Source organism: Thalassophryne amazonica, chromosome 6 (genome assembly GCF_902500255.1).
Source record: "Thalassophryne amazonica chromosome 6, fThaAma1.1, whole genome shotgun sequence".
In the NCBI taxonomy this organism is placed as follows: Eukaryota; Metazoa; Chordata; class Actinopteri; order Batrachoidiformes; family Batrachoididae; genus Thalassophryne; species Thalassophryne amazonica.
In genome coordinates this window covers 57,803,401-57,827,998 of record NC_047108.1, presented here as the reverse complement: position 1 = coordinate 57,827,998, position 24,598 = coordinate 57,803,401, and the positions used below count along the sequence as shown (strand labels likewise).

The 24,598-nt window shown below is 42.9% G+C and overlaps 1 protein-coding gene across 1 annotated transcript in view; it reads left to right on the top strand.

The window, feature by feature from the left end:
• The window catches only part of chchd6a (coiled-coil-helix-coiled-coil-helix domain containing 6a), a 315,813-nt gene that overhangs the window by 180,262 nt on the left and 110,953 nt on the right, over positions 1-24,598 (top strand). The window contains exon 6 of the mRNA XM_034172200.1: positions 16,398-16,468. Coding sequence (XP_034028091.1) covers positions 16,398-16,468 — 71 coding nt within the window. The remainder of the gene's footprint in view (positions 1-16,397; positions 16,469-24,598) is intronic.

Here is a 24,598-nt window from a genome sequence, read left to right as displayed (position 1 = left end):
ATGATGCTCAGTATACTTAAAAGGTTGTAATTCCAGATTTTCATAACCATGTATCATCTCAATTATACTATTACTGTTCAGAAGCACTGATGAATGGTCTGTATGTTTGTCAGTCATTATGAAAATTGGTTGCCTTCACTTACCATGTTTTATTCATATTTTGCCAATTCTTCCATGCTTCTGATCAAGAACACTTTGGCTTCTTCTGTGGACCTGTTCAATTTGATGAATACTTTGCCGTTTGTAGTCCACGTGTTTTGAATTTTTTTGTTGTTTTCTCAAATATCTTGCCTTCTTTGCTATATCTGCGTTGTGTTTATTGAGATGCTCATTTAAGTAAACATTGGATCCTTTAAGAGTATATCCTTGTTTGAGCAGAGTGGTTTTGTCTTTCCTGTTGACAAACCTCATGATGACTGTAGGTTTGTCTGCAGAATTCTTTCTGGGTAACACGCTTCAATAATGTTTATATCCAGATCGATCTCCTTTGTTTGTAGAAAAGCAGCAACTTGTTGCTCTGTGGAGCATTCATCTTGCTCATTGGGCTCCCCCCTGTTACCAGAGGCTGCTGCCCGAGCATACGATCTAGGTCTGATGTAGAGCCCAGATACAACAACATCGTTCATTCGTGTGTACTGCTCCATCTCATTCACCCTCTTTTCCAATGACGCAGTACGTTTGTCCTTCTGCTCAATAAGGCCTCTCAGGTCCTTAACTTCCTTTACAAGTATCTTCCTTTGAAGAAGGAAGATATGTAAGGAAGAATCTTCCTTACAAGTAACTTCCTTTGCCAGTATCTAATTTTTCTGAGTTTTTACGACACCAACCTCCTCCATGAGAATATCCAGAAACTTCTTAATATCCTCCAAACCCTCCATCATGGGTGTTTTCTTTGGCCCCCTTCTCACTGTCTTATTTAACAGCTGCTTGTTGTGCAACAGCTGTTAGCGTTTAGCTGTTAGCTGAAACCAGGCTGGCTTAGCCTAGCCTGCGACGTCCCGGTTTCCCTGCAGGGCCCGCAGGCCGACTGCTGCGCCCTCAAACGAGCCACAATGAGCCGCAGGCCTGGGTGGTGTCTCTGGCGGCCGAGGGCGGTGTTGACCTCCAACAAGCTGCGGGTTGATAGCGGCCACCTTCGAGCCGCGGCCCCAGCTGGGGCCTCCGGCGAGCTGCGGGCTGTTGGCGGCCTTCCTCGAGCCGCGGTCCCGGCTGGGCCTCTGGCGAGCTGCGGGCTGATGGCAGCCTCCCTCTAGCTGCGGTCCCAACTGGGGCCTCTGGCGAGCTGCGGGCTGATGGCGGCCTCCCTCTAGCTGTGGTCCCGGCTTGGGCCTCCGGCAAGCTGCTGGCTTTTGGCGTCCACTGACGTGCCTGGTCCTGGCTGGGGCCTTCAATGGGCCGCGGACTCCGACTGAAGCTGTACAATGGTACGGCCGTCTGCCCAGGCACCGGCCGTCCGCTCACACTGCAGTATTGTCTCAGAAGTCTACAGACAATTCCCTTGACCTCATGCTTGGTTTGTGCTCTCACCTCTGTGGGACCTTATATATAGACAGCTGTGTGCCTTCCCAAATTGTATTCAATCAATTTAATTTACCCCAGGCAGACTCCAGTTAAAGTATAGAAACATCTCAAGCATGATCAGTGGAAACAGGATGTATCTGAGCTCAATTTTGAGCTTCATGGCAAAGGCTATGAATACTTGTGTGCATGTGATTTCTTTTTGTTTTTTTTAATTTGCAAAAATCTACCTTTTTCACATAGTTATTATGGGGTATTGTATGTAGAATTTTGAGGGGGAAAAAAAAAGAATTTCATCCAGAAGTGCTGTGAATACTTTCCGGATCTACTGTATCTCTGGATCATTTGCCTTTGAGATAGAGAGAAAAGCAAGTCCTTGATGATGCCAACATCATTGCAGGAAAGAAAATTAAATTCAAAGTCTTTATGGTCCTGGTGATTCCTGTCTTACTGTATGTTTGTTAGGAGGCTAGCTGTCTTTGGTAATAGGCCTCTTCAAAGGGTACTTGGGCACCAGTGGAATGACTTTGTGTCAAACAAACAGTTCCTTAGTTCGAGTAAGATGAGAACTATTTCTTGCATTGTGTGGGAATGTCAGCTACAATATTTTGCCCATACAGTGTCTTTCTCTGGGCATGAGTGGGCATACAGGTGCCTCACTGTTGATGGCACAGTTACTGGAGAAGACCACGGGGAGACCCATGTGTCAACTGGCTGCAGCAGATAGATTGTTGCAAGAAGAAGTGGGGAAGGACCATTTGTCTTCTTGGGTGTTTTCCATCCAGAGCCCATTGCAGTTTGATCGTGTGGTGAATGTGGCAGTCTGTGGTACAAACATATGCTTTTAGACAGGACCAGTATACATAGTGCCAAATAGGTCTGTAACCAACAGTCACAACTGAGAGCTCGTGTTAACTGTTTGATTTGTTTGGACGATAGAAGTGAGAAAAAGAAGATTAACAAAACTTTTTTCTTTTTTTTTTTTTAATTAATTGACTGGGGAAAGTTCTTAATGTGACTCAGTTTCCAGCATGCCTTTAAAACCCGTGTTCTAAATAATAGGCTGTGGTCACACAATCTGCTGCTATATAAACACCTAAGGCTTTAGTTATTGCTTTGGCTTGGTCTAAATTGTTAGCTGGAAGTTGCTTAAATGTCACATGGAGCTCAGTTTGCACCATTATTATTCAGTTTAGGAGATGTTCAATGTGCAGCCACCTCCATACCTCACTGCAAATGAAGAGTGCTTACATATCGGTTTATTCTCATCCATGTGATGGCGCAGCAAAAGCGCCTCCGTGTTGAAGCCTCACAGGACATGTTGTGACATGCCCAGCTCTTCCACCATTCGGAAGATTCAGACGGCTTTCGGTGGCTTTTCAGTCGTGTGACTATCCAAGAAATTGTGGACGAGGTGAGCATGTCACAACATGTCCTGTGAGGCTTCAACACGGTGGCGCTTTTGCTGCGCCATCAGCTTCATGCCGATGAATTTCGCCGCCACTCTTTTCATGGCAAAATCTTCTGTCACAGTGGAATGTTCTGAAAAAGTGCTGATGTCCACCTCTTCGCAGTTTCTCGGATAGTCACACGGCAGTTCCACATCACCACAGAGTTCACTTTGGAAATGATCCGGTCATTTCAGCATGTTGATGGCTGCGTGGAGCGCAGCTCGCTCTCCACCATTGTGCGGACGTCTTTAAACCGGTTGTACCACTCCTTAATCTGTGTGATGCCCATAAGATCGTCACCGAAAGCCGTCTGAATAATCTGAATGGGTTCCACCTGGCTGTCGCCCAGTTTCTGGCAAAATTTGATGCGGTCGCGCTGCTCCAGTTGTTCCACCATTTCCTTGCAAAGAAAAAATGACGAGAGACTCCATCCATCCTCACACAGAGGCTGCTTACAAGCAAATGATGCAACCGACAGGCGTGAAAGAATTCACGCATGCGCACGAAGGTTCAAGGTTGGCTCATGCAAGCACACGTGATTCAAATCCATCAGGTTTTTGAAAAAAAAAGTCGGATACTTTTCTAACAGACTTTGTATAACTCTTAAATGACTTAAGTACCTGCAACAATAAACTTTACTGTCAGTCTGTTTTTCTTAGTTCTTTCATTCTTTGCCCCTCACATCTATATTTTCCTCCCTCTTCAGCTGCCTTTCTTGTTATTTTATTTTTTCATAACTTCTGTCTAGCCTTTTCCTTTCTTGGCCTTCCACATTATATTTCCCAGTACAGTTGGTGCAGTTTGCTGCTTAAATATTTGGTGTGGATACTTCAAGCTGCAAGGCCTAAGCTTAGAGGATCAGTAGTGGAGAGGGTGCAGTTGTTGTGGATTAGCTGCTTGTTTTATCATAATACCACTGTCTGTTTGTCTGGGCTTTATTGCCTCCTAGGCAAGCTGCATAGTCAGAAACTGCAATTTCTTTAAATATGTATGAGTAATGAACTGAAGGCATCATATACTTTCGGTTTGCTTGTATCACAAAACATCTGACGGGAAGAGAATTGTTATAGCTTTACGAGATCTACTTTTCATTCACATTTTACTTAAAGATATTGTTAATGACTTGAGGCACAAGTTCTGAAATGGGGAATAATATTTGGGGTGTGGGGGGTGGTGGTAGGGGGTTAGTAAGTGAGCAGTGCTGCTTTGTGGCCTTGAAGGATTTTGAAGATTATTGCAACATCCTAATTAATAACCTTGATTTTATTTTGAACTAGGGCTTTTAGATATTAATTAATGAATTAAATATGCTGAAAGCATCTGTTAACCAAACATACACAGTGACCATACAACACCTGTTGCATAGCCCAGTATTGGGTTGATATTTGCTCTCTGAGTAACTCTCATGATCAATACCCAGAGCTGAAATATCTCATACAACTCAAGATCTAAGCTGTATTAAATAAACTTAAGTTATTGTGCATAGTCATATGTACAGCACAGTCTGGTCCATAATTGGTAGGACAATGACACAGTATTTGTAATTTTGCCTCTGCATGCCACCAAAATGGAGGTGAAACAAACCAATCAAAATGTACGTGTAGTGTAGATTTTTAGCTTTAATTCAAGGGGTTTAAGAAAACAGTCACCTGGGCCTCATGCACAAAGACCTTCTTACTGAAACATGACATACACCAAAACCCAGAAACTGACGTAAGCACAAAAATATTCAGATGTATCAAAGTGTGCGTAGCCATGGATCCAAGCACATTTCGTTTGTACATCTCAATGTTGAACTGAGTGCACATGCACCAAGCTCCTCCCTGTCTACACCTCTACCTAAATATGCAAATGTATTCAAATAGGCCCTGGGACCTAGGGATTCCTCTCCTTGTCCAGAATGATCACAGTAAGAAAAGGAATTTAACTGAGTGTGAGCTACCAATGAAGTGAGGTAAATGAAATAAATGAAGTAATTGAAGTGGAGATACGCAGGGATATCTTATTTGGTACCCTGTCAACTGGAATAAACAGGAAGCGGAAGCAGCGCACACACGCACTGAATGTTCCGCGGCTGATACGAAGTGACACGGTGTGGGGGGTCTAGGGGGATTAGTGTTAGGGGAAGGGAGACAGTTATGTGATGGTTATGGTTCGGTTTAGGAGGAGGGGTAATGGTTAGAAATAGTAAAATAAAAAAGCACATCAGGGAAATGCCACACATTTCATGATGGGAACATGAAATAAAAAGCGTGAGACCATGCTGCCACACTGCACGTTTCCACGGTCATTTCACTTTTGTTACATCTGAACGTTAGCACGGAGATGGATGTACACCACGTTTTTGTGTGTACGCACGCTTTGTACATGAGGCCCCTGAACTATTTTGGAATTCCAGACATTTTTATAAAAAGTCACCATCTACGTGCCCAGAGAGAGGCACCTGCATGCTTGATCATATCCATACTTATGGGCCACTTGACTAAAGGCCCAGTCACGCGGCACTTAACGAAGGGCAGGAAAGCTCAAACGAAACAAGAAATCTGGGCTTTCGTTGGCATCATTTAACCTTCGCTCAGCTTTGCTCCTGCAGCTGGCGCTTCGTCAGGATTTTTAAACTGTCGAAAAATTTGAACGAATGCCGCTGAAAACCTCAATTCGTCCGTATTTCATTTTGCTGACGTTCTTGATGGTTCCTTACAGTTTGCTTAGTTTTTGTAATGTTACGATTTAGTTTGACTTTGTTTGACCAGCTGAATGTTTTCATACAATGCAGAAGCCAGTTTGTGAGCATTGCTGCTGTCGCTGCGTTCATGTACCGTTGGAAATTACACAGCAAACTCAGCCTATTTGCTTGGATTTTTTTTTTTTATCTGGGTGGGGGGTCTGCTTCACTGGGCTCAGGCACCTTATATAGGCCATAATTAATCTTTTGTGTGGATTCAATGAATTATTTTACCAAAAATAAAATCAAAACCACACTCCTGCCAAAAGCAACTGCTGAATTTGAAACAACAAAAATGTTGTGTAATTTCCGATGGTACTTGAATGCAGCGACAGCAGCCGCAATCACCTCCTGCATGCGCTTATTACTTTTTATTAAATATAACAATATGAGTGTAGGAATGACAATCTAGCCCTTTTGTACATGTGGCAACAGGTGGATGATTCAGATGATTATATAAGAGCTGTTCTGGAAGGCAGAATTTATGTTGTTGATCAGCTGCACCTGGTGGAAATTACATGGGGAGTCCCCATGGACTGATCAGTTTACTGCTCTGATGATATATTCACTCATCCTTACACTTATTTTTATTCCCCCTTTAGACAGTTTTCTGTTATAAATCAATATATATATGGCTTAGTAATGTAATACAGTGATAAAACAGCACCACAGTACACCAGCGTTTTTTTCTTCCAGGCCTCCTGCACAGTCCTGCAATATTTTCGCCTCCTTCTCCTTTCAGTCCATTCGGTAGAGAGTTGCTGCAAAAAAAGTCTGGCTGGTGTCCTGTCAGGAGATACATCATTCTGTCCATGAACTCTGAAGGGCTTGCAGTCCTCCAGCCCGTGCAGAGTGGAGAGCCTGCTGGCCCTTTCAGTCTGACAGTTCACAAGAATTGAGGAGGTGATCTGTGATCAGTGCATATTTGTTGGCAGAGGAGGGGCTTTGCAGGAGCACGATCAGCCTCATTGTCATAGAGCTGAGGGCGGTCACTACAAAATAATATTTCGTGTCGTCTGCGGTGATCTCTCAGAGTGAACTGTGCCTCGGTTTGTGCAAAGCAGGCGTCAGTTTATAGAAGTGTGACTTTGAGCATCAAGTGTGACTAAAGGTTTCAGCAACAGCGGACATTCACATGTGAACAGCTTTGATTGGTGATCACAAACACCAGGGTTTAGAAAAAAGAGAGACAGTGCTATCTCTGTCTCCCCTTTCTCTCTACCCTCGCGCTCTCTCTCTCGCGCTCTCTCTGTCTCGCTGTCAACACTGAAATAAGACGGGAAGTTTTAAGTTTGCTTGTGACTTTAAATGGCAATGTTTTCTCCTTTTTTGGGGGGGGGGGGGGGGGGGGCAGAACGACTCTGGACTTCTGATGTTCCCAGAACTGACAAAGAAGCAGTGCGTCCCGCTGAACATCTCTAAACCTGAGTGCTGTTTGCTTTATTGTTTTAAGAATGGAGCACATTTCTACAACACAAAAAAAAAGAAAACAAAGGCAGGAGTGCGGCAAGGGCTACACATGACAGTACGCATACATTAAAAGCAAACATACACAGCTGCAAGCCAATCTACAAATGCAGTGACATGCAAAAAAATGCTGACTATATGCGCATTTCGGGTGTACAGACAGCGATTAGAGTTTTGGTATATGAAAGATTTGAGAAATATTTGGCATGTGTATTTAGCATGTGTGGTTAGTGTGGTGGTGTTTTGTTTGCGTTTTGTAAAAATGAGGCATTAATGTTGAGCAAGCGCTTCAGTTTTTTTAAAATTGGCGCAAGACGGAGCGCGCAGCACGTTGTCAGTCTGAACCAGACAGTGAGGATTCTGATGATGAAGTAGATGATCCGTCTGTTGTTCTGGATGAGCAACCAGAGCAGGTGGATCCACCGATGTGCGCACAGATCTCCACAGTGGGTCGGATCACGCGCTTCTCTTTCCAGCTTCTCCAGGACTAGGCACTACAGAGCTCCACCCCAGTGCCAAGTCCTGGAACACAGATCAGGACACAGACACAAACTGCTCCAGCAGTGGCTCCAGGTGCGTTTCTTTTAAAGCGTGGAGATCAACATTGGCTTTGGTTTCATTTTGTTCCTCTTTCGTTCCTTTTGTGCTTTTGATTCGCAGGCTATTTGGTAATGGGAAAAGTCAAAAGCTCATTTGTCCATCTTTTCTCGATGATTTGTGACTTTTTTACTTTTTCCCTTCATTCAGGAATCGTTGTATGCCGTCTGACCAGGCCATAAAATAACACACTTTACAGTTCAAGTGATAAGCCTCATCTGACCACAGGACAGATGAGGCTTATCACCGCAGGATACTGCAGGACACCGTGTCATATTGGATATATATTTTGTGGTGGATGTGGCATTTGCCATCACCAGTTGGCTGATCACAGGATGATACAGATTTTAACACATGGCACAGCCTTTCTGGTGTTCGTGCTGTGGCATGAGATGCAGCTGGAGCTGTTCCAAAGGGGAGTTTTTATTTGTGTCCTGGTGGCTTGCCGATGCAGGTGTACTGTTGTGGCTTGTACAGAGGTAGGTGGTGTACATGTCACAATATGTGTTTTACAGCTGTGATATCCCGATCAGCTGCGCTGTGGCACACCAACCAGCGCCTCTGGAATGTTGTGACTCCCAGTGGGGCAGCAGCACAGTGTTACTGTGGTGTTACAGCTATAATGGTTATCATAGTTCACATACATTATGTAACCTATGAGAGGGGATGACAATGTACCTGTAATCTAAGGTTTGTTATGGATATAACACCTTGTTCAGATGTGTGCAGTGTCCTACAGCTGAGTAACGCATTGACTTGCAGGGACACACAGTGCTTTCAGTTTGATTGTGAACTGTTCATGTGTGGTACACAAGATGAATGCGTGCCACAGACATTGCACATTAAGATATCTCCTTTGTGAACCCCAAACGCGATCTAGTGGAGGTGCACATACAGCTCATCCATGCCACGTTCTGGACATGCTCGCAGGACTTGACGTGCCTGACCATGGCAAATTTTCCTCAAACAAGATCAGATTCTTTCGAATGCTGTTTTGATGATGTGAGAATATTTAGAACACAATCAGTTTGCGGCTAGTGTCTACCTTGACTGCCGGACGATATTTTTCAATCTCAAACGCACCTCGACAGTTGGGTGCAGGTCATCTACATTCGGACTGGGCGTGTGAATGTGCCCGACAGTTCGGAATGCCCTCAGGTAGCTGTCAGAGCTTTTGCGACTGTGACTCGAACTTGCTCGAGTGGCACTCAAATTTTCATTCGGTCGCTGTTTGTGCTCATTTGGCCTTTGTTTGACAGTGGTTTAAGGAACATATTAGCACTGTGGTTTGAGGAGTAAAGAATTTAAGGCCGAGCTTTGACCATCTCACAAAGCTGTCAAGATTACTTTAATTAATAATAATTTTTTTTTCACTGTAAAATTAAGGAAATTGATGATGGTGATCTCAGTGACCATTTGCCTGTTTTTGCTGCTTTCAATTCCTTAGTTGATCAAATTGAAGATAGTAACATTACGAACTTCACACAGAAAATAACAAAGGGAACTATGGACAATCTTAGAATAGATTTATTACATCAAAATTGGAGTGACATTTATGTTGAGGATGTAGATACAAAGCAAACAATTTCTATTGTTTCCAAGTTGTTTGATAAACATTGCCCTTTTGTGTCAAATGTTGGATATAAGGAAAATGTTGATAAACCTTGGATCACTCTTACCGCAATTTTCTAAAATTCTGGAAAAGGTCTTTGTAATTAGGCTAAGTGATTTCTTAGCTAAACATCATATCCTTAGCGAGCAGCAATACGGTTTTAGGAAAAATCGCACTACTTCAGTGGCAGTAATGGATTTTGTTGAACAAATTTCTAACGCAATAAAGAATATTGGCAATATACTGTAGGTGTCTTTTTTGATTTATAGAAAGCATTTGATACTATTGATCATTTTTTGATTTATAGAAAGCATTTGATACTATTGATCATACTTTGCTATTGAACAAATTAAAGATATATGGTATCAGGGGATTGGCACATGATTAGATGACAAGCTACTTGCGCAATAGGTACCATTGTGTCCACATTGATGGGACAAATTCTGAGTTTTTGAGGATTACATGTGGGTTACCCCAGGGTTCTGTCCTTGGGCCATTGATTCAAACAAATAATCGCTCCATTATGGTAAAACTAAGTGTATCATATTTAGTAATAAGTCCAGGAACGTAAGTAGAAATTTATTATTACATGATACTGAAATTGAAATTATAACAAGTACAAAATTTCTTGGTGTTTATATTGATGATAAATTAAGCTGGAAAACACATATTAACTATGTTAAATCTAAAATGTCAAAAGTCATTGAAATTCTGCATAAAGTACAAGACTTCCTCTCCCAACATTCTTTGGCTATTTTGTATCATGCGTTACTTGTTCCATATGACATACTGTGTTGAGGTTTGGGGAAACACATATAGAACTAATACTAATCCAATATTTCTATTGCAAAAGAAAGCTATAAGAATTATCAGTAATAAGCCATATCGGGAGCCAACAAATCCGTTATTTGTTGGTTTGCAAATTTTCAAATTCTGGGACCTTGTTGATTATATCACAATACAAATTATGTATAAAGTCAAAAATAAACTCTTGCCTAAATGTGCCCGGGATCTGTTTAAAATGAGGGCTTCCTGCTACTATTTGAGAGGGACATTAGTATTTGAGAAACTAAGGATCAGAACTACTGCAAAAACTCATTGTGTTTCCGTTAAGGGTGTTGATATTTGGAATAAATGTCCTGATAATATTAAGTTACTTAGTACCCTAGTCAGCTTTAAAAGACTTTACAAAAATAATATACTTACTCGTTATAGTTTGGAAAATTAGGTTTGCCATTTTGGTGTTGTGCTTGGGTTTATGTACTGTTGCTCGTGTGGTTATGTTTTAAAATTCTGGTGCACTGAGTTGTTTGTGCACATTTCTTTTGTATTGTTGTTATGAGTATATTTGTTTATATGTGCGGAGTTCAGATGCAAAATCCAGTATCGTTAAAACCATAAATTTCCTCATATGTATATGTGTACATTCTTAATTTCTTTGTTTTTTATGGCAAAAGGGGAGGGTATCTATAAGCTTTGCTTCTGCCTTCACCCTTTCGGCTACACAGATTTATTGTACGTTGTGGGCTTACCTCCACGCACAGCTTGGGCTCTGGTACCCAACTCCTGGAGAGTGGCTGGACGCTTCATTTTTCTGGTGTTGCCCACGGGGAGAGGTGGAGAGCTGGGGTCGCATTACTTGTTGCTCCCCAGCTCAGTCACCATGTGTTGGAGTTCACTCCAGTGAACGAGAGGGTCGCGTCCCTACGCCTTCGAGCAGCAGTGCAGAGTACCCGACCTTCCTGGAGTCCCTGGGAGGGGTACTAGATAGCGCTCCGACTGGGGACTCCATTGTTCTCCTGGGGGATTTCAACGCCCACGTGGGCGGCGACAGTGAGACCTGGAGGGGGTGATCAGGAAGCACGGCCTCCCCGATCTGAACCCGAGTGGTGTTCAGTTGTTGGACTTCTGTGCTAGTCACAGTTTGTCCATCACGAACACGATGTTTGAGCACAAGGGTGTCCATAAGTGCACGTGGTACCAGGACACCCTGAGCCGGAGGTCGATGATCGACTTTGTAGTCGTATCATCTGACCTTCGGCCACGTGTCTCGGACACTCGAGTGAAGAGAGGGGCAGAGCTGTCGACCGATCACCACCTGGTGGTGAGTTGGATCCGCTGGGAGGGGAGGAAGCCGGTCAGACCTGGCAGGCCCAAACGTATTGTGAGGGTCTGCTGGGAATGACTTGCACAACCCTCTGTCAGTGAGGTCTTCATCTCCCACCTCCAGGAGAGCTTCTCCCAGATCCCGGAGGAGGTTGGAGACATGGAGTCCGAGTGGACCATGTTCTCCACCTCCATTGTCGATGCGGCCGCTCGTAACTGTGGTCACAAGGTCTCTGGTGCCTGTCGCGGCGGCAATCCCCGAACCTGGTGGTGGATGCTGTAAGTAAGGGATGCCGTCAAGCTGAAGAAGGAATCCTACTTATCTTTATTGGTAGATGGGACCCCAGAGGCAGCTGACAGGTATCAGCAGGCCAAGCGTGCCGCAGCCCGTGTGGTCGCAGAGGCAAAAACTCGGGTCTGGGAGGAGGACTATCGGTCGGGCTCGACGAGATTCTGGCAAACCGTCCAACGCCTCAGGAGGCGGAAGCAGCTCTCCACCAGCACTGTTTACGGTGCGGGTGGGGAGCTGTTGACCCTGACTGGGGATGTTGTCGGGCCGTGGAAGGAATACTTTGAGGATCTCCTCAATCCCATCATCACGTCTTCCGAAGAGGAAGCAGAGACTGGGGACTCAGAGGCGGACTCATCCATTACCCAGGCCGAAGTCACCGAGGTGGTTAGAAAGCTCCTCGGTGGCAAGACTCCTGGGGTGGATGAAGTCCGTCCTGAGTACCTTAAGTCTCTGGATGTTGTGGGACTGTCTTGGCTGACACGCCTCTGCAACATTGCGTGGTGATCGGGGACAGTGCCTCTGGATTGGCAGACTGGGGTGGTGGTCCCTTTGTTTAAGAAGGGGGACCGGAGGGTGTGTTCCAACTGTAGGGGGATCACACTCCTCAGCCTCCCCGTTAAGGTCTATTCCAGAGTACTGGAGAGGAGAATTTGACCGACGATCGAACCTCGGATTCAGGAGTAGAAGTGTGGTTTTTGTCCTGGTCATCGTGCTGAAGAGAGAGCTGAGTAGGGGGGGCAAAGCTCTCGATTTACCGATTGATCTATGTTCCAATCCTCACCTATGGTCATGAGATTTGGCTCATGACCGAAAGAACGAGATCGCGAGTACAAGCGGCCGAGATGAGTTTCCTCCGCAGGGTGGCTGGGCGCTCCCTTAGAGATAGGGGGAGGAGCTCGGAGTCGAGCCGCTGCTCCTCCACGTCGAAAGGAGTCAGTTGAGGTGGCTCGGGCATCTTTTCCGGATGCCCCCTGGATGCCTCGCTGGAGAGGTGTTCCAGGCACGTCCCATTGGGAGGAAGCCCCGGGGAAGACCCAGGACACGCTGGAGGAACTACATCTCTCGGCTGGCTTGGGAACGCCTTGGGGTTCCCCCGGAGGAGCTGGGGGAAGTGTGTGTGTGTGGATCGGGAGGTCTGGGCGGCTTTGCTTGAGCTGCTGCCCCCGCGACCCGACTCCGGATAAAGCGGAAGAAAATGGATGGATGGATGGATGTTCCTTTTATGAGTGTGTTATTGTCTCTGTTGTTGTTCTGTGTGCCGAATAAATTCATTCATTCATTCATACATATAGTATCCAAGGCAGGGGTAGTGGCCAAGTGGTTTGTGCACTTGGTTTCACTGCAGAAGGTTCCCAGTTCAAATTGCACCCCTGCCACATTTCGTCAGGAAGGACATCTGGCATAAAACTTGTGGTGATCTCGAGTGAAAACAATGGTGCAGCCGAAGGGACTTACTTTTATCAAGATATATTAAACACAGGTATGTGAAATTTCCATGGATTCACTGATTTCCGCAGTTTCGTGTTGTAATGTATCACAGTTGATCCATTAGCTTTACTGAGCCCCTGCCCCAAGGTTCAGCACAGTTGCAAAGTTTACAAAAGTTTGATATTGTGTCATGGTAATGTGATTTTAAAGTGATGACTGCATTCATTTTGATGCAATTGTGGTAAAAAAAAAATCACCATCTGAGTGGAAGAAATGCTACAGTTCCATGCTCACACAACCTGTTAAGGGCTGTGGGAGAGATGAGCTCCTGCTGTCACACGCTCAAGCAATTTATGCTACCTCATCCTCTGCACAGTCAAACAAGCTCAGCACTTCTAATCCAGCCACAAAAAAAAGAAAAAAACTCTTAAAGTAGACCTGCATTGAAATAAATGCAGTCAGATCTTTGGACCAAAAAATGACTTACATTTACACATAAGATCCTTCTGAATGTAGTAAAGTAAATCTGCAAGCCCAGATCTGTCATTCAACGGAGAAATCTTCATTTAAAAATGACAAATTTACAGCTAAAATTTAGCCCTCCGCAAAACTGTCATCACATCCGGGACGCTGCCGAGACGTCAGGGAGAAAACCCTATCCCAGCATGCATTGCGTGCGGCAACTGTAATTTGTGGATTTACGTCAGTTTGCATCTGCACCTTTTTCTTGTCTTATACGGAAGGATCTACTTTTTTTAAAACTTCATATTGTCTTGTGGCACGTTTGGTGAGTACACATTTCTTTTATTTGTACTTGAAAATTATTTTGGGGGACGAGTGGTGTCGCATTGAAAATCTACTGTCTTTCGCCTCCGGTGTTACCATCGTGGGGTACGGAGGCAAGACCCGCAAAGAATCCAAGTCATTAAAAAGATATAAACCTCTCTCAGCAGCCACAGAGCTCTGCGGCTCCGATTACCGAGACGTGCGGCGCTGCGGAAAGTTTGTCCTTCCAGCATTAAAACAGCGAGCGTAGTCTCTGGACTTTTGCCAAGTTGGCCGCACCTCCATTCAGTAGACAGGGAGGTGATGCCGGCTGCACAACAGACACGGGCGGTGTGAGTGGCCCGCTTCGGCGGTTACCGAGCACGACTCGGTAAGCGCAGCGGAGTCAGAGAGCGAGGTGTCGGGGAAGAACGTCGCCCACTGTCGATGTCGCTCGCCGCTGATCTGAGCATGCAGAGCTGTATCTCACATTCATTGCAGCTTACTTTTGGATGCTGAAACCAGGATGTGTATAACAGTAACATTACTAACAGATAAAATCAATTTCAATGCGGGATCGGACTGACGGCGCGAGCGCTCACTGCAATGACCCGGATGTACAAACAGTTTTCGCTGAGCAGCAAATTGTCATTTTTAAACAAAGAGTTCTCTGCTGAATTACAAATTTGGGCTTGCAGATTTACTTTACTGCATTCATAAGGGTCTTACAAATACATATCAGCTATTTATTTCTGAGATCTGACCACATTTATTTCAATGCAGGTCTACTTTAAAGTTCAGGACAAAGTGTCTGTCATCTTGTTACTGTCTAGCTGTGAACCCAGTGAGCTCACCATCAGGCAGCGTGTGAAAGACCATGGCTCCAGAAAACAAGGAGTTATTCCTGACTCTTTGAGTGTCTGATCATCAGGACCACTGATCTGAATGAATTCTGACCAGTTTATAGGATGAATATATTTATCCAGAAAGGGTTATAAATAAAATTATTCTTGTCACCTTCTCACCAGACAATGTGGACATCCTTATCTCTTGTTGAAAAAAGTAAGGATTTTTTATATATATATATAGTTTTCATGATTTTGGGAAAGACAATTTTTTTATTCACTAATACTGTTCATGTTGCAATTTAATCCAACAATTAAGTATTTTAAAAATATTCTGTAAAACATTGGACACCTTGTTTTCATCCAGGACCACACACAAAAGTTTGTTTTCATTACTCATTAAGTTATTGTTAATTGGCATATTTATTATTGGTGCAACAGCTCAGAATAGCAAACTTGTGCTGATATTAGCTCATAGACTGTAATTCTAAGATGGATGTAGGCTATATGACTTTATTTCTGTATTCAAATGTTGACATTATTGTAAAACATGACTTTTTACTAGATTTTCACATTGTGTAACTTTGCTAATACTCAATCTGCTGTATTTCACTAAATTTTCTCAAATCTTCTCATAAAAGGCTCATGAAATTTCTTTATACAGGAAAAATTTATTTCAGAGCACCTAGAACGCCTTTAGTTTTCGGGGTCCGAGGAAGGCTCCAGAACCCTGGCCTCAGGGTTTACGTTACCTCAGATTTCTCTTACAGAATCACATCCCTGCAAACATAAAATAGAAGTAAAACAAATACAAAAATACCAAAAATTTCCACGAGAAATAGACAAAAAAAAATACTCCTACGATGCCACACCAAAACTGAACAATTAACTAGCACAATATATGGATGCATTAAATAAATCTATGTAAAATCAAGTGGTGTGCAATGACAACAGATAATAAATAAATAAAAACAAATAAATATAGAATACAGGCTTGCTTTGTTTTTGTCGTAGCCATTCTTAAAGGATGGCCAGAAGGGAGGAGGTTAAACTTCTTAAAAAGGTGGATGGCCAGGAGGACAGAGAAGAAAGCCATGCCACTGGGGAGAGGTGATGGTCTAGTGGTTAAGGTGTTGGGCTTGAGACTAGAGGAGCCTCGGTTCAAATCCCCGCCTGACTGGAAAATCACTAAGGACCCTTGGGCAAGGTCCCCTAATCCCCTATTGCTCCCGGTGTGTAGTGAGCGTCTTGTATGGCAGCACCCTGACATCGGGGTGAATGTCAGGCACTATTGTAAAGCTCTTTGAGCATCTGATGCAGATGGAAAAGCGCTATATAAATGCAGGCTATTTACCATTTATTTACCATTTACTAAATGAAGCTTGTAATGAGCTTATACTCCTGTAGTTGCTGAAGGTCATGATATGTCGACCATATGAAAGCAAAGATTACTTGAATATTACTCCCAATGAGAACAAAAACCCGTTAAACACACATGCAAGCCACTTTGGAATGCAAAAGAACAAAGGCACACACAAACATTTAAACACGTAACAGCAATGCCAAACAATGCTTCTCCTGTGTCTTTTAGAATATGGAGCGCTATGAACAAAGCAAGGAGCAATTCCATGAAGCTGCCTCCAAGATGGAAGCAAGTGTGAGGTGAGACATACACATAAACAAACAGAGGCTACAACTACTTATTTCAGTTGCTTACGATCTGGGTCATCACAGCAGGTCATCTGTCTCCATCTAACCCCATTGTTTGCGTCTTCTTTGTTTGCACCACCCACCTACATGTCCTTCGTTACCACTTTGGCCTTCCTCTTGCCTGGCGACACCATCCTCAGCATCCTTCTCCCTGTACATCCTGCATATCTCCTCTGCTCATGCCCAAGCCACCTCAGCCTTACTTTGACTTTCTCCCCAAACAGTCTGACCTGCACTGTTCCTCTCATCCTAATCCTGTCCATCCTTGTCATTCCCAGGGAACATAACAGTATCTTCACCTCTGCCACTTCTTACTCCTCCTCTTGACTCTTTGTAAGTCGTACCTTCTCTAAACCGGATTCCATGGCTGGTTTCACTACCATCTTGTAAAGTTTTCCTTTTAAACTTGCAGATATTCTCCTATCACAAATCACTCCTGTTACTTTTCCCCACCCACTCAGTCCTGCCTGCACGCTCTGATTCACATCTCTACAACATGACTTTGACCAGCCGATCACAAGTATTTAAACTCACCTAACCTCACTGCCTCTATTCCTTTCAACCTCACTATTTCACCGGGCGACCCCTCATTCACGCGCATATATGTACTCCATCTGCTCTGATTTACTTTGATTCCCCTTCTCTCCAGAGTGTATCTCCACTTCTTCAGGCTCACTTCAAACTGCTCCCCATTCTCATGATAGATCCCAATGTCAACAACAAACGTCATAGTCCACTGAGACTCCGTCTGATCTAGTCTCAACTTGTCCATCACCATTACAAACATGAAAAGGCTCTGTGGCAATCCTTGATGCAGTCCCACCTCCGCTTTGAACTCATCCTTTATTCCTACTGCACATCTTAGTGCTGTCACACTGTCCTCATACATATCCTGCATCACAGCCACATGTTTATGCAATTCCAGACTTCGTCATGCAATGCAACACATGCACACATTCAAAAAAGAAATTTGCAGGCCAAAAGGTGACAGCATATGTTTCTCTGCCACATGTGATGCACAGCCCCCAACTCATTCTTTACATGGGGATACATGCATGAGACAAATAAGCTGTAGCAGATAACGATCTGCTCTTTAGCTCCTTGTTTAACAATTTGAATGCATATATTCTCTGAATGTCATATGTTGTAATTGTGTCCTACTTTGTGTTGTCACTCGGCGTGGACGGTTTGGCTATGAGGAACTATGAGCTTTGCACTGCTCAGCGTCGTGAAGCTAGTATAAAAGCACAATCAAGTTAAAATACTAGTACCACCGTAATGCCAAGATTACGTAGCGTTAATATACGTATGGTGTTATTTCATGCAGTGCTTGGTTGTATCAAACGCCAGAAAATGAGTAAATCAGATAGTAGCTAACGCTACAAACACAGCTTACCCATTTATCTCACTAGCATCCACTGTGGCTTCTTCAACGGAGCGTTATAGTCCAACCATTTCTTTGGGTAAGGATCCAGTGGTGTGGGGTTTTTTTCTCCATAAAATGAAAAGAACAGACATAGGTACGTTTGGGTGGACTTTTCAAATTCAGCCAGCCAACCTTATTCAGCCAGCACCGGAGATCCTCGACTTTCAATGGAGGAGGGAACAAGTTAAATGCTTGTCCACAGCACTCAGATCTCTCCATGTTCTGAAAGTGATACTTTCCTCTTCTTCCAGTTGTTGTGGTACTCACGAACTGAACAATTAATGCTGCTCATGTTTGGACACTTGTAGCGTACTGTGTTCCAACGTAGCTAATCATCAGACGCAGTGGCAAACCGAAGTTGCTTGACACAATGGAGCCGCCCACCCTGACGGCCTGAATAAGGTGAATAATTACAATGAGTATAACAATACCTGCTTTCCCCATCCTTACGTTTTTACTGCAGAGTTGTAATGACTCCCCATGCTGGGAAAGGGAGGCTAATTATTGTCACTGCTGTTTTTAAAGCACCCAGCTATAAGTCACAGGTCTTGCTGTGTTAAATTGTGTCACAACATTAACAAGGTTATTCAGTGATGAAGCTCATCCATGATAACCAACTATAACTTGAGGTGTTTTTTTACTGGGTGAAGGCAAAAATAAAATTTTATATTTAGGGGAGGTAATGGTCTAGTGGTTAAGTGTTGGACTTGAAACCTGAAGATCCTCGGTTCAAATCCAAGCCTAACCGGTTATGGTAGAATGACTGTACAGCATGCATCATTAATGGCTTTAAAACAAGAATTAGGTGCACAAGTGTGTATTCATTTTGGATCTTCTCTTGTCCACATAGTGTCAGAATTATACAACCCCAGTTCCAATGAAGTTGGGATGTTGTAAAATGTAAATAAAAACAGAATCCAATGATTTGCAAATCCTCTTCAACCTATATTCAATTGAATACAACACAAAGATAAGATATTTAATGTTCAAACTGATAAACTTTATTGTTTTTGTGCAGATATTTGCTCATTTTGAAATGGATGCTTGCAACACATTTCAAAAAGCTGGGACAGTGGTATGGACACTAATTGTTGAAGCTTTGTAGGTAGCATTCTTTCCCATTCTTGCTTGGTGTACGACTTAAGTTGTTCAACAGTCCGGGGTCTCTGTTGTGTACTTCATAATGCCCCACACATTTTCAATGAGTGACAGGTCTGGACTGCAGGTAGGCCAGTCTAGTACCCGCACTTTTTGACTACTAAGCCACGCTGTTGTAACACGTGCAGAATGTGGCTTGGCATTGTCTTGCTGAAATAAGCAGGGATGTCCCTGAAAAGGATGTTGCTTGGATGGCAGCATGTGTTGCTCCAAAACCTGGATGTACCTTTCAGCATTGTTGGTGCCATCACAGATGTGTAAGTTGCCCATGCTATGGCCACTTACACACCCCCATACCATTACAGATGCTGGCTTTTGAAGTTTGCGCTGTTAATAATCTGGACAGTCTTTCCTCTTTTGTCCAGAGGACATGATGTCCACGATTTCCAAAAACAATTTGAAATGTGGACTCATCAGACCACAGCACACTTTTCCACTTTGCATCTGTCCATTTCAAATGAGCTTGGGCTCAGAGAAGACAGTGACATTTCTGGATGTTGTTGATGTATGGCTTTTGCTTTGAATGGTAAAATTTTAACTTGAAGCCTACGGTTTCTAGATAAGCTCAGATGCATTCTGAGCACCCAGAACAGTAATTTTAATGTTTTGACGAGACCATAAATTGGACACCATTTGACTTATGCAATTTGAAACTGTGGATATAAGTACTTTATTCTGAGAATAGCCAGCATTGATTTTATTAACATCCTGGTGCAGGCAACCATTTCAAAATGAGCAAATATTTGCAGATAAACAAAGTTCATCAGTTTGAACATAAATATCTTGTCTTTGTGGTGTATTCATTTTGAATATAGGTTCAAGAGGATTTACAAATCATTGTGTTCTGTTTTTACACAACATCCCAACTTCATTGGAATTGGGGTTATACATACAGGCTCAAATTTATATGGTGTTGAAGCTTTTACAATTTCTTTTAACATGACAAGGCCAAGGCTGATTAATTCCTTGTTAGTGTCACGAATGACTCACAATGGGAAAGTCCAAGGAACTCAGTGAATACAACCCCTGGCAAAAATTACGCTGATTGCAGACCCCGTAGTGGGTCTGTAATCACCTGCTTCTGCAGTGGTGTTCTTGAAGCATGAACCAGTCAAGCAGTGCTCCGACCCACTGCTTCGTTAGTTTATTGCTTCGCCGCTTTATAGAAGCGGCAAGTCTGCTTCTTAACCCCTATCAAAGCCATTTAAAAATGGCAGTCGTGAGTCACTTTTGTGCGGATTAAAGTCAGTAACTGTGACTCTTGTCTTGTTGCAGACAAGAAACAAGAATCGTCCTCTGTTTCGCTGCTCTCTTCCGAGTCAAGTTAGAGTCTGGCCGGAATGAATAACTTCAAAGCGAATCGCCATTTTAAATCAAAAGGAGATCTCTTTACAAACACAGACAACAAACTACAGCACGCTAAGATGTTTTTTTTTTTTCTTGCCAAAATGAGACGTCCTGCGTTCTTTATGAATTCCATTGATGTTGCTGTGCAGCGTAGCCGGCTGCAAGAGCTCAGCTCAGAGGTAGAGAGTGACATTCGTAAAAGAGTCAAATTGTATTTTTTTTTATTTCTATTCATATATTAATAATAATAGCAACAACTCATAATAACTAATAATGCTCCAATACAATTTTAGAGAAAGAGACAAAAAAAAACCTGATGAAACAGAAAAGATAAAACCAACTAACAATGAAAATAAATAAATACATATAGAAATAAATAACTGTATCCTGTTAACTCCTAGTGACTCTTACACCTAATTAATTAATTTCTTCAGTGATTTCCTCCAGAACTATCTGCCGAGCAAGAAAACAGCTGCATCCTAGTAATGGCAGAATACTACTGGAATTCATTTGAATAAGGAAAGTTGGGTTTTTTCTCACTAAAATGGATGCTGCACTCACTGCAGTTTATTGTGTGGAATAGTCCCAGATTGCATTTCAGAGCTTCTAGAATTCAAACATTTTCGTGTGGATGGTGTTGGTGGGTAATTTTGGGTTTCAACTTTTTTTGTTTTTTACCACTTTCATCCTTGAATATGTCAATCGTGAGTCACTTTTATGCAGATTAAAGTCACTAATCAGGACTCCTGTCTTGTTGGGAGAAAGAAACGAGAATCGTCCTCCGTTCTGTTCTCACAGCTCCAAAGGCTGTACGGCTCTCTGCTGAGTCAAGTTAGAACGATAGAGTCCAGTTGCAATTAATAAATTCCAAGCGAAACGCTGTTTAAATCAAATGACACCTCTTTCCAAACGTTGTAGTACAAACAAACTGCAATCGATCAAAATGTTTTTTTCCTCCCAAATTTAGTCGTCCTGCACTGATGTGCAGCAGCCGGCTGAGCTCAGCTCAGAGGTATGGAGAGACATTCATGCCAAAATGTCTGAAAGGAAATGCTTTTGAGAAAAACTACATATTCTGTTTATTTTTGTTTGTCCAGAGATCAAGGATCCAGTGAGCAATTTCATATTTATTTAGTTTAAGACTCAATAAAATGCTATTGACATAGAAAACCTGTAACACCTACTTTTAGTACACAGATAATTCACATTGATAAGGGAATCGATAAGTGGAATTGATAATGGCCTTGATATCAATAAAATCTTATCAATACCCATCCCTAAAGTTGAATTAATATTATTTATGTTAAAATGTGTTAGTTATGCCAAAGACGCTTAAAAACACAGAGTTGTTTAAATGTGTATGTAGTTGTCTGTTTGTATATAGATATTACTTCACACCACATTATGCCACATTCACACCGGGCACGACCAGACGCCACAAATTCGCTTTGGTCACGTGGCGATGGATGCGCCACCATTGCCCGGTGTGTCGCTCTGTTTTCTCTGCGAAAAGTCGCCCCAGTGCATCATCAAGTAGGAGGAGCTTCCATTCCACTCATCGCCTCCGGTTGTCAGTCAAGCTAACATGACAGACCTTGATCACACGGAGCAAGTTGTTGTGGAAAGCTGACAAATGTCATGAGACGTTCCCAATTCGGGGAGTATCATTATTTGCTGCAGCAGCTGCATCTGGATGACGACCGCTTTCAGCAGTCCTTCCGCCTCTGCAGGACCCAGTTTGAGGACCTCCTGTCCCGTTCATGCACGCACATGTAAACAATAAAAAAAAACAAAAACCTCCGTTCCCCTGCTGTGGGGCTGCTCCTTGCTCCAAAAACTCTGCCATAATTGTGTTTAGAAACCAGTCACCATTTGCTTTATTATACATCTTTGTAGTTAATTAATAAAATAATCTTTGGACGATTGGCTCGCGCGCGCATGTGAAAGAAAAAACAAATAAACAAAAAAAAACCTCCGCTGCCTGCTGTGGGGCTGCTGCTCGCTCTTCCCCAAAAAACTCTGTCATAATTGTGTTTAGAAACCAGTCACCATTTGCTTTATTATACATCTATGTAGTTAATAAGTAAAATAATCTTCATGGACGATTTGCTCGCGCGCGCATGTACAAGAAAAAAAAAAAACAAACTCCGCTGCCTGCTGTGGGACTGCTCCTCGCTCTTCCCAAAAAAACTGTCATAATTGTGTTTAGAAACCAGTCACCATTTGCTTTATTATACATCTGTGTAGTTATTAATAAGTAAAATCATCTTCATGGACGATTCACTCGCACGCGCACGTAAAACAATAAATAAATAAAAGAAACTCTGCTCCCCCTGCTTTGGGGCTGCTGCTCGCTCTTCCCCCAAACTCTGTCATAATTGCGAAATAAAGGACAAAAGGGACATAAGTCCTGCTCACAGGGTGGCTACCAGAGACAAGACATGTTCACATCCTCAGTCAAACTCCAGACATCTCCACGTCACTACATATTCAGTCCCTGATTGGTCATCGCGGCACGACAAGACGAAAAAGTTCAGATTTTTCAACTTGGGGAGGAGGGCAGCGCGACATGACGCGACGCAATATCGCGCCACAGACGCGGCAATCGCTTCACTCGCGTCGCTTCATTCACGTCCATCGCATCGCGCTGCGTGGCTTGGCACTAAAACGCATCCTTCCATAGGGATTACATGGCAACCTGTCGCTCGCGTCGCGCCCGATGTGAACGCACCATTACACAAATTTATACATCATTGAATACGAAAACATTAAATAAATCAGATTATTGCTGCAAACGGTTAATTGCAGTTCTGAAACAACCACTTGATTCCTGCAAAGTGCATGCTGTCTGTGCTTATGACATTTTAGAAAAGAATAATGTAATCCTTCTGATCACCTTGTTTGTTTGTTTCTTTGTTTATTGGTCACTGGCTTTGTTTTCCTTTGGCTGGAAAGACTAACTGTATTTCAGATCCATCAGAAATATTGTTTATGATAAAGTAAAGCACACAATTACTTGTACTTAGTCTGGAAACTAAAGTAGCCTTTAAGCTGCAGTGCTCTGTGAGGCCAGGAGGAGTGAGCATCTAAGGGTTTCCTTCTGAAGAGTAGGATTTCTGTTTTCCCACTGTCTTTGTTCATTTTCATGCCCGCTGTTAAATTCATCATCATATCACTATTGAGCTGCTTGTACTGCTTCTGCACTCCTCTCCAAGTGGCAAACATAATCTGCATAGCCAAAAGTTTTGAGTATTTGTTTGTCCTTGATTAACTTTCATGAGTATGCTGTTGAGGTAAACAATGAATAGAATTGGGGAAACACTGTGCTGCCCCAAGGAGACACCCATAAAGGGTGAGGGGCACTGAAGCAACTGAAGGTTTACTCAAGTCTTCCTCCAATGTTGAGGAAATTGTTGACAAAAAAAAATTATGTAACTGAGGATTATAGTTGTGTTTATACTAAAATTCTTATCACTAGAAAATAAAATGACAAATAAGCTGACTATTCTAAATAAATAATTAGGAAAATATTGATGTATTGAGTTTTATTTTTGGTGCCATATGCCCAGAGAAATTAAATCATAACCATGGAGAAATTAGCCTGATTTCACCTGCTACTAATAAATGCTCAAACGTCAAGCCTTGAGGAATGTGGACTTTGATGACATCATGTACGGTAACTTCCCCTCCGGGGCCTGTATTGAAATGAATGGTGAAAAACTGAATTTGTTATTGTGTGAAATCAGTGTTTATGTGGACTTTGACAGTGAATATGTCAAAATGGTTAAAATCTGTGTTTTACAAGGATGCACTAAAATGACTAATGTTGCTTATTAGGTGGACAGATTTTCCAAAGCCAGCACAGCATGAAAATTGTCTTCAAAACATAGATCCAACCATGGATTTTATCCTTTCCTTTCATATGGCCTGGAGAAAATTCTTAGTGTGTTTCCTCTCTTGAAAGCGCTGAACCTGCCTTTGTGGATTGTGCTGCAGTTTTGTGTCGCGCCATACTAAACTAAGGTGCTACGTGCGAGGCACCGGCCAGTCTTGCTGAGGAAGCCGCTTTTATAATCACGGAATCAAACAGAATGTGACAACGAGTGGCCACTGTTAATAGGACAACCGTGACGTGGACCAGCTTCAGTGTT